The sequence below is a fragment of the Phlebotomus papatasi genome, chromosome 2, assembly GCF_024763615.1.
Source record: "Phlebotomus papatasi isolate M1 chromosome 2, Ppap_2.1, whole genome shotgun sequence".
NCBI classification, from domain to species: Eukaryota; Metazoa; Arthropoda; class Insecta; order Diptera; family Psychodidae; genus Phlebotomus; species Phlebotomus papatasi.
The window spans coordinates 106,387,729-106,401,516 of record NC_077223.1 but is presented as its reverse complement, the minus strand read 5'-3'; the positions used below and the strand labels follow the sequence as shown (position 1 = coordinate 106,401,516).

At 35.5% G+C, this 13,788-nt stretch overlaps 4 protein-coding genes across 4 annotated transcripts; 1 reads left to right on the top strand and 3 right to left on the bottom strand.

The window, feature by feature from the left end:
• Positions 1-2,090: 2,090 nt before the first annotated feature.
• LOC129800655 (ATP synthase subunit g, mitochondrial) lies at positions 2,091-2,670 on the bottom strand. The gene is made up of 2 exons (XM_055845202.1): positions 2,528-2,670; positions 2,091-2,435 (listed from the first exon to the last, which is right to left on the bottom strand). The coding sequence occupies exons 1-2, from the start codon at positions 2,565-2,567 to the stop codon at positions 2,176-2,178; spliced, it is 300 nt and encodes a 99-aa protein (XP_055701177.1). The 5' UTR covers positions 2,568-2,670; the 3' UTR covers positions 2,091-2,175.
• A 73-nt stretch (positions 2,671-2,743) lies between these two features.
• LOC129800654 (2-aminoethanethiol dioxygenase) lies at positions 2,744-3,543 on the bottom strand. Its single transcript, XM_055845201.1, has one exon. The coding sequence runs from the start codon at positions 3,500-3,502 to the stop codon at positions 2,819-2,821; it is 684 nt and encodes a 227-aa protein (XP_055701176.1). The 5' UTR covers positions 3,503-3,543; the 3' UTR covers positions 2,744-2,818.
• Positions 3,544-8,809: 5,266 nt separating this feature from the next.
• On the top strand, positions 8,810-9,289 carry LOC129800652 (transmembrane protein 258). The gene is made up of 2 exons (XM_055845199.1): positions 8,810-8,912; positions 8,980-9,289. The coding sequence occupies exon 2, from the start codon at positions 8,981-8,983 to the stop codon at positions 9,248-9,250; it is 270 nt and encodes an 89-aa protein (XP_055701174.1). The 5' UTR covers positions 8,810-8,912; position 8,980; the 3' UTR covers positions 9,251-9,289.
• LOC129800649 (tumor susceptibility gene 101 protein) lies at positions 9,283-13,752 on the bottom strand. Its single transcript, XM_055845191.1, has 5 exons — positions 13,692-13,752; positions 13,537-13,621; positions 13,387-13,452; positions 13,164-13,327; positions 9,283-10,184 (listed from the first exon to the last, which is right to left on the bottom strand). The coding sequence occupies exons 1-5, from the start codon at positions 13,734-13,736 to the stop codon at positions 9,351-9,353; spliced, it is 1,194 nt and encodes a 397-aa protein (XP_055701166.1). The 5' UTR covers positions 13,737-13,752; the 3' UTR covers positions 9,283-9,350.
• Positions 13,753-13,788: the final 36 nt, after the last annotated feature.

Sequence of the window (13,788 nt, the reverse complement as noted above, 5' to 3'; positions counted from 1 at the left end):
CCTATAAATTTTTTCTGGGGACTCACGGGAATCCAGGTAAATTACGCAGTTTTTCTAGGGACTCACGGGGAACCCAGAAAAACTATATATTTTTTTCTGGAAACTCACGTGGAATCCAGGGAACCTATACATTTTTTTCTGGGGACTCACGAAGAACCAAGGGATCCTATACATTTTTATGAGAACTCTCGAAGAACTCAGGGAACCTATACATTTTTTTCTTAGAAGTTACGAGAAACCCAGGGAACCTACACATTTTTTTCTGGGAACTCACGAGGAATCCAGGGAACTGTGATGTATGGGAAATTTATATGTTATGGTGGGGGGCTTATATAAATCAGATGAGAAGTTGGAAAGCTCTCTCTGATACCAGTTGTCGATGAATAAAGATATATATTTCAGAACATATTAGGAACCTATAAATTTTTTTCTGGAAACTTACGAAGAAGAATCCAGGAATCCTATACATTTTTATGAGAACTCACGAGGAGCCCAGGAAACCTATACATGTTTTCTGGGACTCACGAGGAATCGAGAGAACTTACACATTTTTCCGGGAACTCAGGAGGAATTCAGGGAACCTATACATTTTCTCCTGGAAACTTACGAAGAAGAATCCAGGGATCCTATACATTTTTCTGAGCACTCACGAAGAACTCAGGGAACCTATACATTTTTTCTTAGAAGTTACGAGAAACCCAGGGAACCTACATTTTTGGAAACTCACGAGGAATCCAGAGAACCTACATTTTTTTCTGGGAACTCACGAGGAACCAAGGAAACCTATACATTTTTTTCTGGGAACTTAAGAGGAATCCAGGGAACCTATACATTTTTCTTTGGGAACTCACGAAGAACCAAGGGATCCTATACATTTTTCTGAGAACTCACAAGGAACCCAGGGAACCTATACATTTTTTCTGGGAAGTGACGAAGAACCTAGGGAACTTATACATTTTTCTTGGGACTCACGAAGAATCCAGGGAACCTATACATTTTTTCTGGGGACTCACGTGGAATCTAAGGAACCTATACAGTTTTTCTGGAGACTCATGAGAAACCCAGGGAACCTATACATTTTTTCTGGAAACTTACGAAGAACCCAGGGGTCCTATACATTTTTCTGGGGACTCACGAGGAATTCTGGGAACCTATACATTTTTTTCTGGGAACTCACGAGGAACCCAGGGACCTGTGCATTTTTTTCTCGGGACTCATGAAGTACCCAGGGAACCTATAACGTTTATTTCCGACAACTCACGAAGAACCCAGGGATCTTATACATTTTTCTGAGAGCTCACGAGTAATCCAGGGGAACCTGTACATTTTTTTTCTGGGGACTCACGGGGAATCCAGGGAACTTACACAGTTTTTCTAGGGACTCACGAGGAATCCAGGGAACCTATACATTTTTCTCTGTGGACTCACGAAAAATCCAGGGAACCTGTACATTTTTTCTGGGGCTCACGAGGAACCCAGGGGACCTGTGTATTTTTTTCTCGGGACTCATGAAGTACCCAGGGAACCTAATACATTTTTTTTCTGGGAACTGACGAAGAACCTAGGGAACTTATACATTTTTTTCCGGAAACTCAAGAGGAATCCAGGGAACCTATATAGTTTTTCTGAGAACTCACGAGGAACCCAGAAAACCTATACATTTTTTCTGGGGATCCACGAGGATCCCAGGGAACCTTTAATTTTTTCTAGGGACTCACGAGCAATCCAGGGAACCTACACATTTTTTTTTGAGAATTCCCGAGGAACCCAGAGAACCTAAACGTTTATTTCCAGCAACACATGAGGAACCAAGGACATTAAACATTTTTTTTTCTGGAAACTCACAAGGAACCTGGATTTCGAGCCACTCTGATTGCTTATGGGTTACCGCTAGCCCCATTCATCCTGGATTCGAGACTGAAAATCATCTCCCAGGGCTCCTGCTTGACTTCTAAGCATCAAATTGCATTATTCCAGGATGCACTTTTATTCGCTTTGTTTGCACTACTATGAGACACGAAAATTTCTACCTGATCCGGGATCATCCAGGATGAAATGCAGGTTTTATTAGGAATGAGGAATACCTTTCCTTTTTCTCATTGGATACGAACATTTATTTCCATTACATTTTTTCTAATAGCAATTTAATGAGTTCATCGGATAGGTAACGATTCCTTATACTTTGTATCCAACCAAGTGGCGCTTGCCAATGCATTCCCCAACGTAGAACCAGAAGAATACCTCAGCAGTGACGAGGGTGTTTAGCCAAGCTTCGCGAACGCTGACATTGCGCCAGGCACCTGACCGGGCACCAGAAATAAGACGGGAGATACCCTGGCGAATGGCAGGGATGTCTCCTGGCGTTGGTGGAGTTAATTCCACTTTTGCATACTTCAGGAAAACGTTGAGCTTGGGGCGAGCCGCACTGAGCGTGTCTGGAAAAGGAGAGAAATTGTGGGTTACATAATAACATTGAAGAAGTTCGGCGTGAAGCATAGAATTTATTTAGTTAATATTAAGGACTTACTGTTGATTAGCGACGAAGTTTTTCCAACTAGACTAGCCATATTTTAATGTGGTTATTTTTTGGATAATTCTGGGAAGATAGAAACCCACGGGCTTTTCTGCACAGGAAATGACACTTCGTGAAGGCTAAACGATTGCAGTGCCATCTTACAGAAAATTCTTGAAATGGCGGCGCATTTAAATTTTCAGGTAAACAAATGAAGAAATCATGTTTTTCTTTTTAATAATTTTTAATGGAACAAGCTGGTTTATAATTAATCTTAGTTGTAATATGTAACAGTTGTTTAATGGTTTAATCATCTCTCAAGAAGGGCGGAGGTTCGTAGTGTATATTGTCGCAGTAGTAGTGCAATGGAGTGGGTATTTTTTCGAGTATACATTCACCGGATATTTGGGTTTTCCTGTAGAATGAGCATTTTCTCTTGCCAAAAGTCGGAAGCCGGGAATCATATGGCGGGCTTAGGATATCGAAGAAGGCTCCAGGCATTCCGGATATGGCAGTAATCTCATGGAAATTGCCTTCCCGGGGAGTTAGAACCGATGCAGGTGATGAAGAATCCAATAGTTTTGGTTGATTAACATGGACGGAGATTGTCCTGAGTGTTGAGGAGTTGTCAATTGGAGGCTCATCCTTTATACTGGTAAAACTCTGGACTCTAACACTGCCCGAGATGCACTTGAGAAAGCCATACATTTGAGGATGATCATGCAGAGGCATCGTGTAATTCTCAGCCAAGATGAAGACACTCATGGAGAAGATTGGGCATTCGTAGATGTTGACAAAACTGCAAGGAGCCTTCTCACGCACTTCGAAGGCTCTCCGGGAAAAGATTTCCGGATTAATATTGATGTCCGTCACCTTCAAATCGTCCACCAATTTCTGCAGGGAAGCAAAATTAGAGGCAAATTGAACGGAATTGCACTGATCAAAGGTAATTTTTGCTTGCTGCACTAATCTTGCAAAATGTACAGACATTTTTCTTTTATTTGTCTTAAATAATTTTATGATTAGGTGTGATTCCTTCTAATCACAGCTATTGTAATCGTCGGATTTTCCCAAAGTGCTCTGATCGAGCTCAAATTCACAGGGTATATGTTTTGAACATCTCTGATGCCGAAAATCACAAGCCGGCAATTTCGGCTCCGGCCGGCCGTCCGGCCATCCGTAGTACGCAATATCTCTGGTTTGGATAGAGATATCTTCATATTTTTTTTAAATACATCTACGCGCACGTACGATTTAGTGCTATTAGTTTTTTGAAAAACCGGTTCCAACCCGGTTAAAAATCACGTTTTGTGGTTTATCTCGAAATTTAGGTATGCGATTTTGAATTTTTTATGTTTATGTTGTAGTCCAGAGGGGCAATTCACGAAATAACCAGTCAAATTTGACTGGGCGGCGAATATGGCAGAGACACATTTGGTGTGGCGAAAAGTGAAATAACCCTAATTAATGCATTTTCAGTCTGTCTTTATTCGCCGAAAAGTAGGCAAAACGCAATTAGCAGGTAATTTATGGCGCGTATTTAAAATTGGGAGTCGTTATAATATTTTAAGAATTTGAAGAAGCGTTCTAATTCTAATTCAAATACCAATATAATTTATATTTTGGTGTAGTTTGTTGAAGATTGAATGGTGTACTTATATTCCTTCATATCCTTCATATCAAATAAAATAAATATCGCAATATTGGTTTAGTGCAAATATAAATGTTTATATTTTAATCCATTTTTCCAAAATAACGTTGAGTTCGTTTCAAATTCTAAATACAATTTAAACTTTAAATATTAGAATGTTAAAAAATTATTTGGCTATTAAAGATGTCGTCACATATATTTTCTAAGAATTATGATAAATGTTGTAAGTTTGTAAAGACCAATTACCTCTCGAGAGTCAGGAGTAGCATCAGAAAAATTGTATTTATTCTGATAATAAAAATTTTATTCATTTTGTACTTAAACGTGGTAAATGGTACTTCAAACGTTGCAAATATAATATATTTGATGCGTGTATTTATTGACACGTGGTGGTCTTGGGAAGGTTAATTTGATATCACAATTTTTTTTTAATATCATTGTAGAAGTCTTAGCTCGGTGAAAAATAATGTCAGATGTAAAATTGTAAAATTTAACAATATTAAAATTAAATGTAAAATTTAACAATAAACAATCTGAGACCTAAGGTAAAGTGGTACAAGTTGGACAATAATGGTACAATTTTGACAGGCCTTTTTGTCTTGATAAATTTGGTTCATTTTTATTTGTACATTTTTAATGCTTTAGTTTTATAATTTGGTTCCTTGTGTTAAAAAAATTTTTTGTACTGTATTTATCAAGAAAAAAGCCATGTCCAACTTGTACTGGCGAATTGTCCAACTTGTAACACTAATTCCAAATTATATCACTTTACCCTATAAAATCCCTAAATAGTAATTCCTTTAATCACTGAAATTTCCCAAAATCTATTTTTCAGAACGCATGAAGTATTTAACGTTTATAAAATTTTAAAATACAATATTTTATTATTATTGTTGTGTCTGGATATCTTTACTTAAATGAAATAATGCAAATAAATAATTTTTTCGTAAGATTTTGGTAAAAAAAAATCGTACCCTCCGGTCTCGAGCTGGCGGGTGAAATTGTCTGGGTACACCCAGAAATTCCAGCAGGTACAAGACCCAAAACCTTGCACGCCCTCCATTTTTAGCGAGGAGACGCACCTTATACCGGGTTGGCGAAATTCGCTTCACAGAAAACATGCAGTAACCAGTCAAAATTTTGACTGGTTAATTTCGTGAATTGATGAAATGTCCAGGAGCAAGATGTTCCACCTGCATTTCACAAAGAAAAACAATGTCCCAACCTCCCAACTACATTTCGCTATAGGGTTGGGACGAAAACACTGTTACCCTTGGGGACAATAGGGTCATATATGACTCGGAAAATTCTACACGCTTTTCTGGAAAATTGAGAGTAGTTTATTATATCAAAATATGCAATATACAATCTTTAGATATTCTATTTTGTGTTTCTAAAGAACTTTTTGCAGAAAAAAATAAATTAATATAAAAAATTTTGAAAAAGAAAAGTCATTTCACAAAGTTCGAAATTAGTGATTTTTGATCTCAAATATTTTCTTTTCCTGAATAACTGGAATCTTGAGAAAATTATCCAAGAATCTTACATCCTTCTATTATGACGTAGTGTATAAACCGATAGATTTCAATTAATGTAAATAGTCAAAAAAATTGTTTTTTCCCCGGGTCATATATGACCCTAATGACGCGAAAAAGTTAAAGATTTTCAGACACTATTATGCATTTCTCATCCAATTTTTTTAATTTTCAAGTGAAATTTTGCACATTTCAAGCCTGAAAAAGGCTCTAAATGGATGTAAAGTTTGAAGCCTCTATCTCTCATCGTTTTCGAGATAATCGACTTTAAAGATTTTCAGACACTTATGCATTTCTCGTCCAATTTTCTTAATTTTTCAGTGAAATTTTGCACATATCAAGCCTGAAAGAGGCTCTAAATGGATGTAAAGTTTGAGGCCTCTATCTCTCATAGTTTCCGAGATAATCAACTTTAAAGATTTTCAGACACTTTTATGCATTTCTCGTCCAATTTTCTTAATTTTTCAGTGAAATTTTGCACATATCAAGCCTGAAAGAGGCTCTAAATGGATGTAAAGTTTGAGGACTCTATCTCTCATAGTTTCCGAGATAATCAACTTTAAAGATTTTCAGACACTTATGCATTTCTCGTCCAATTTTCTTAATTTTTCAGTGAAATTTTGCACATATCAAGCCTGAAAGAGGCTCTAAATGGATGTAAAGTTTGAGGCCTCTATCTCTCATAGTTTCCGAGATAATCAACTTTAAAGATTTTCAGACACTTTTATGCATTTCTCGTCCAATTTTCTTAATTTTTCAGTGAAATTTTGCACATATCAAGCCTGAAAGAGGCTCTAAATGGATGTAAAGTTTGAAGCCTCTATCTCTCATCGTTTTCGAGATAATCAACTTTAAAGATTTTCAGACACTTATGCATTTCTCGTCCAATTTTCTTAATTTTCCAGTGAAATTTTGCACATGTCAAGCCTGAAAGAGGCTTTAAATTGACGTAAAGTTTGAGGCCTCTATCTATCATAGTTTCCGAGATAATCGACTTTAAAGATTTTCAGACACTTATGCATTTCTCGTCCAATTTTCTTAATTTTTCAGTGAAATTTTGCACATATCAAGCCTGAAAGAGGCTCTAAATGGATGTAAAGTTTGAGGCCTCTATCTCTCATCGTTTTCGAGATAATCAACTTTAAAGATTTTCAGACACTTTTATGCATTTCTCGTCCAATTTTCTTAATTTTCCAGTGAAATTTTGCACATGTCAAGCCTGAAAGAGGCTTTAAATTGACGTAAAGTTTGAGGCCTCTATCTATCATAGTTTCCGAGATAATCGACTTTAAAGATTTTCAGACACTTATGCATTTCTCGTCCAATTTTCTTAATTTTTCAGTGAAATTTTGCACATATCAAGCCTGAAAGAGGCTCTAAATGGATGTAAAGTTTGAAGCCTCTATCTCTCATCGTTTTCGAGATAATCAACTTTAAAGATTTTCAGACACTTATGCATTTCTCGTCCAATTTTCTTAATTTTCCAGTGAAATTTTGCACATGTCAAGCCTGAAAGAGGCTTTAAATTGACGTAAAGTTTGAGGCCTCTATCTATCATAGTTTCCGAGATAATCGACTTTAAAGATTTTCAGACACTTATGCATTTCTCGTCCAATTTTCTTAATTTTTCAGTGAAATTTTGCACATATCAAGCCTGAAAGAGGCTCTAAATGGATGTAAAGTTTGAGGCCTCTATCTCTCATAGTTTCCGAGATAATCAACTTTAAAGATTTTCAGACACTTTTATGCATTTCTCGTCCAATTTTCTTAATTTTTCAGTGAAATTTTGCACATATCAAGCCTGAAAGAGGCTCTAAATGGATGTAAAGTTTGAGGCCTCTATCTCTCATCGTTTTCGAGATAATCAACTTTAAAGATTTTCAGACACTTTTATGCATTTCTCGTCCAATTTTCTTAATTTTCCAGTGAAATTTTGCACATGTCAAGCCTGAAAGAGGCTTTAAATTGACGTAAAGTTTGAGGCCTCTATCTATCATAGTTTCCGAGATAATCGACTTTAAAGATTTTCAGACACTTATGCATTTCTCGTCCAATTTTCTTAATTTTTCAGTGAAATTTTGCACATATCAAGCCTGAAAGAGGCTCTAAATGGATGTAAAGTTTGAAGCCTCTATCTCTCATCGTTTTCGAGATAATCAACTTTAAAGATTTTCAGACACTTATGCATTTCTCGTCCAATTTTCTTAATTTTCCAGTGAAATTTTGCACATGTCAAGCCTGAAAGAGGCTTTAAATTGACGTAAAGTTTGAGGCCTCTATCTATCATAGTTTCCGAGATAATCGACTTTAAAGATTTTCAGACACTTATGCATTTCTCGTCCAATTTTCTTAATTTTTCAGTGAAATTTTGCACATATCAAGCCTGAAAGAGGCTCTAAATGGATGTAAAGTTTGAGGCCTCTATCTCTCATAGTTTCCGAGATAATCAACTTTAAAGATTTTCAGACACTTTTATGCATTTCTCGTCCAATTTTCTTAATTTTTCAGTGAAATTTTGCACATATCAAGCCTGAAAGAGGCTCTAAATGGATGTAAAGTTTGAGGACTCTATCTCTCATAGTTTCCGAGATAATCAACTTTAAAGATTTTCAGACACTTATGCATTTCTCGTCCAATTTTCTTAATTTTTCAGTGAAATTTTGCACATATCAAGCCTGAAAGAGGCTCTAAATGGATGTAAAGTTTGAAGCCTCTATCTCTCATCGTTTTCGAGATAATCAACTTTAAAGATTTTCAGACACTTATGCATTTCTCGTCCAATTTTCTTAATTTTCCAGTGAAATTTTGCACATGTCAAGCCTGAAAGAGGCCTTAAATTGACGTAAAGTTTGAGGCCTCTATCTATCATAGTTTCCGAGATAATCGACTTTAAAGATTTACAGACACTTTTATGCATTTCTAATCCGATTTTCCTCATTAATAACGATAATAAGTTACATACAATGTAAACGAAATTTGCATTATTTATGTATAAATATCGTTCAAGTTTGCCACAATCCGAATTTGCAACGAAGGAATCACACCTCTATAAGCTGATCTAGGCTTATCACTGGCTTTTTTTTTGACTGTTTTGAAATTAAAGTCGATTTTGAGGTTATGTTATGTGTCAAAGTGTGTCATTTTTCCGGGCAGCCATTCGCCACGTAATTTCCCCAAATCTCCGGTAAATCTCAAGTTTTTCACTAAAACCCAGGTGAGATTGGATAAAAAACAATTAAAATTATTTTTCCAAAGATTTTACAAATTTTTGCAACTTTTAGAATGGACTCCATGGTGAGATATTTGTCCCCAATCAATCCAACAGTCTTTCCTCACCTGGCCACGGTTCTCCTGGTAATTGGAACCTTCTTCACTGCCTGGTTCTTTGTTTTTGAAGTGTCCAGACCCAAAGATTCCTCCGGCAATGGCCATTCAGGAAAATTCTCCAAGGATGGTGTAATTTTCAAGGAACTCCTCATCAGTCTTTTTGCATCGATTTTCCTCGGTTTTGGAGTTTTGTTTATGATGCTCTCAGTTGGTATTTACGTTTAGAAAAAGAACATTCTCAAATAAAACAAATTAAGAAAATCACATTAATAATATTTTAATATAGAATAGAAACATTATAAGGATTACATTTTAAAGAGATAAATTATCCTGCCAATCCGGCTTTCTGACGACACTTTTGCATGAGAATTCTCAGGACAAATTGCTTCCGGGATAGTTGCCGGACATACTTTAAGAACACTTCCAGATCTATAACTCCATTCCTAAGAGCTTCTCCCATGTAGTATATGGCATCTTCCGTGGCAGCCTCATCGGCATAAACATTAATGAGTTGCCGATAGAGTGGAGCAGTTGTGCTCACAGCTTCATCCACATCAATCCCATCCTTTCGCTCAAAAGCCTCCAGGGATTTATCCAATTCCTCCTTTTTGTCATTAAGCACTGAGAGATGCCTTTTGAGATCTACCTCTTCCCTCTCCAACGATGACACAATTTCTTCTATTTTACTGCGTCCCTCCTGGAGTTCCTGTTTTGTGCGTTTCAGGGTATCCAATTCAGCTTGTCTCTGATTCACCCTCTCCACAATGCGCCTCCACATTTTCTCCTCAACTGCACTCAGCAGAGATGCCCTAATGTGCTCATCTGTGATAGTTCCCTGGCCACTGGAGTTATTGGAATAAGGATGAGGATATGCTGCATTTGGTAGAGGCATGTCCATGGGATAAGTGGTAGGATTAGAGGCTGCTCCAGGTGCAGGAGGGTATGGCACAAAATTGCTAGGGCCACCAGAAGCTGCTGGATATGGAGGGTATCCAGTTGTGGGGTAAGGAGTTGGGTAAGGACTTGCAGAATTGGCCTGGGGCATATTGAAATTTGTTGGATAGGGCGCTGTATTTGTCTTGGGTTTACTATACACCGGCATGAAGTCCCCAAAGGTCACAATCATCACCTGAATCAATCCCTGAATGTCTGATGAATTCTAAAAGAAATTAGACACGTCATAAGCCCAGATCAACCTATGATAGGTGTGATTCTTTTGATGGAAATTCAGTTTGTGGACAAACTTGCAGGAATGTAGGGTAAGTGTGCCAAATTTCGGCCACTTTGAGTGTAATTTCGGCCAAGAAAGTAAATTAATTAAAACCCATAGGGGGGTATGCACAGTAACCAGTTGACTTATTAATTCGTTATAAGAAAAGCTATGCACAGTAACCAGCTACTTATTTATAAATAAGTTACTTATTAAAATGACCGTTGAAAGCTTAATTTCAAATTAATAAATGTTCCTATCTGTTCCTATGCACAGTACTTAACATTTTATTAATTAATAATTTTTTTTATTTATAAACATGTTCCTCGAGAGAAGCTTGTTAGACTTATTATCGTGAAATTAAGTAGAAAAAACATTAGGAATTGATATATTTCACGAAAAAAATTGCGATTTATGTGGTCTTATACAGTTTTACAGGTGTTTACAGATATTACCTTAAAATCAAGTAAAATATTTTTAATGAGAAACTTTAAATATTTTATTTTTTTTAAATCAAGTGAAAATAACCTGGGACTGTGAGGAAAAGGAGGCAATGTCAATTAATTTTACATATTCCAAAGGGAGTTTGATTTTAACAGTTTTGTTTTTAAAGATTTAGTGAACACATTGACTTCATTTGAGAAATAATGGACAAATTTCTACTTATAAATTATATTTATTGTAATTTTTATAAATTTTCGTCTGTTTTCGCCTCTATTTTTTCAATTTTGTTTTTTCTTTTGAGCATTAAGCACTGATTTTTATCTACCCAAAGATTTAACAATTCTTTCAATTAATTTATCAATATTTTCAAATTCTGCGTTTATTCTGATCTTGCTTTATAATATTTTCTGACTATTCATTATTTTTTTTATCAAATATTAATGTATAAAATTCCTGAGGGGTCATGTGTTACAAAAAACGAATACACATTTTTTTCTACAAATAAATAACACTATTTTTGCGAAATCCACAAAAAAACAAATGTTCATACATCAGTAGTAAGATTTTCAACATCTCACAGTAAAAAGACCTAAAATAAACCTAAAAATTAATCTCTTGAATGCTTCAAAATGTACAAAATTCTTTAAATTGAAAACCTCTCAAGTTTTTCTCAGCGTTAGTCCTGCCCTCGGGCGGTGGATAGGGGAAAGCAACTGATTTATTAACACAGCTTTCGGAACGTTATTTTCTGTGTTTGTGCATAGGTTTTCTGATTAATTAATAAATAAGCCTAATAAATCAGCTGTTACTGTGCATAACAGCCTATGTTATCTTCACTGAGAGAAATCCGAAAAAGTTAAAATAACATTCCGGAAATGTTAATTTTACCCTGCATTATTTATCCGAAATCTGTGTAAATATTACCCTTTTTAGGTGTATTGGGGGTTAAAGGTACCCTTTTTCATGTTAATTTTACTCTTAATAAGGTGTAAAATTAACATTAAAAAATATTGATATATTTCTAAACCTAAAAAGTGTTAACGTTATGAGGAAAAAAGGTTAATCGCACCCTCTTTTTTTCTCAGTGTTCGAATAGTCAATGAATTCATTTTGCTTTTAAATATTTATTCACTTTAGGATGTAGTAACACAAAGATCGTTAAATTTTAGTATAATTCGAATTTAAATTGCGTTGTAAAACTATTAGTGTGGAAAGAGTCTTACAAAAAATGTGACAGATCACTTGTGTTTCTAGCAATCTTGTAATTTGTGGTGAAGTGCAGGTTTTTCTTCGTTTTTTTTTTTGTAAAAATTGATAAGATTTCATTAAAGATTGTTTCTGTTTATGTTAATAGTGAATCAATCTTAAAATTTCGGGTAAAATTTCCCAGCTGGATCCTGTATTTCACGTAAAAAGTGTATACTTTGTGAGCGTCTCACCGGTGAGATAGTGTTGCCTATTCCGGCAACATCTTTTGCTTTATATGTTTTTTTTTCAATTTCTGAGTTCTACAATGTCCAGAGAAAAAGCCATAACTTTTATAAAAAGATGATGTGGAAAAGGCATTGGAAGAGTTCAGAAAGGGCAAATTGCTACGAGAATCTACGCGTTAATTTGAGATGCTACTCTTCAGGTCTTCAGGACAAATTACACGGAAGATCTCAGAGCTTGTGGGTCATATAAACGTATTAAACTAAATATTAAACTCGTTCCGTATGACCTTTTGAAATTTACTATCCGTTGCTTTATAAAAGGTGACCAGAAAAAAGGTGGCCGGAATTTCACTCAAAGTGGCCGGAATACTACCCAAAGCAATGTCCACATTTTTATTAATTTTTCAATATTTTAGGAACTAATTTAAAGAAAACAAAGATGATAAACTAGTTTTCAAGGTTCCACACAACCCTCCCGAAAAGGAAGTAACAAAAAATATCAATATGAATTAAAATTATTGCATTTCAAACTTAGGTCTTCGGTGCTTATTTGTAACTATGCCGAAATTTGGCACACTTACCCTACTTTATGTGTTTTTCATTGCAAAACATGGTCGATCGATGAAAAATTCGATGGTGAAAAGGTACACTTTTAATTTTTCTGAGAAATTACAAATTTAAAATTTGTGAATATGAATTGATTTTCGCTTTAATTGGAGCAAAATTAACTAAATATTGAAAATGTGGTATAGAAAATATATAAGTATAGTAATTTGGTACTGTATTAATCATGGAAAAAATTATGTTTCCATTTGGAGTAGCGAAAAATTTCCATTTGGAGCAGGTTTTGAATTAGCTTAATTTACCCTAAAATTCTTAAAATTTTCGTTATCGGGGATGTCTTAAATATCTACCCTTTGAATATTAGCTCGATCGGGGATAGTTGACTAAATCGGAGGATTGCAATAGCTGTGATTATGAAAGAATCACACCGAATAGTGTTCTACCGTGTTTGCAATAATTTCGGGAATTTTAAAAATAGGAAACTTACCGGTTGCCAATCATGCAAATAAGGCAAATAGACCTTTCCGTTGTGATCTACGAACCGAGATACCTTGATATGCATCTCAGGAGTGGGCTTTACGAAGCACATTGGGGCATTATGGGGATGAGTATCCATGAGAATGATGCAGATTGGGATGTGATAAGTGCTCTCTGCAAAGACAATGACTCATTTAGAAGCCAGATAAGAAAGCATAGAGCATTTTACGTACGTTTATAGCTCACGGGGATTGTCCCTTGGAGTCTGAACAGCACCTTGCTACTTCCATCATTGAATACTGTGAATTAATAATCCCGGAAATATCAATTTGTTTTTTTTTTTATTAAAATTTGTTGGAGTTAAAAAGCTTGAATATGCATACCATAGTCTTCTGATACGTAGGACAATCCGTGGTACATTCTCAGTACTTGCATCACGTCTTTTTTCGTGGCGTCAACATTGCGATACTAGAAGGAATATTATTGGAAATTAACAATGAAAAATATGAGTCAGAAAGAAGGATAATGGAAGAAATACTTTTGATTTCACAAGCAACTCGTGAATGTCGGGATAAGAAGCCATGGTTTCCCAGGAGTTGTAGAAGAATTGCACACTTTACTCCTGTTGGGGATGG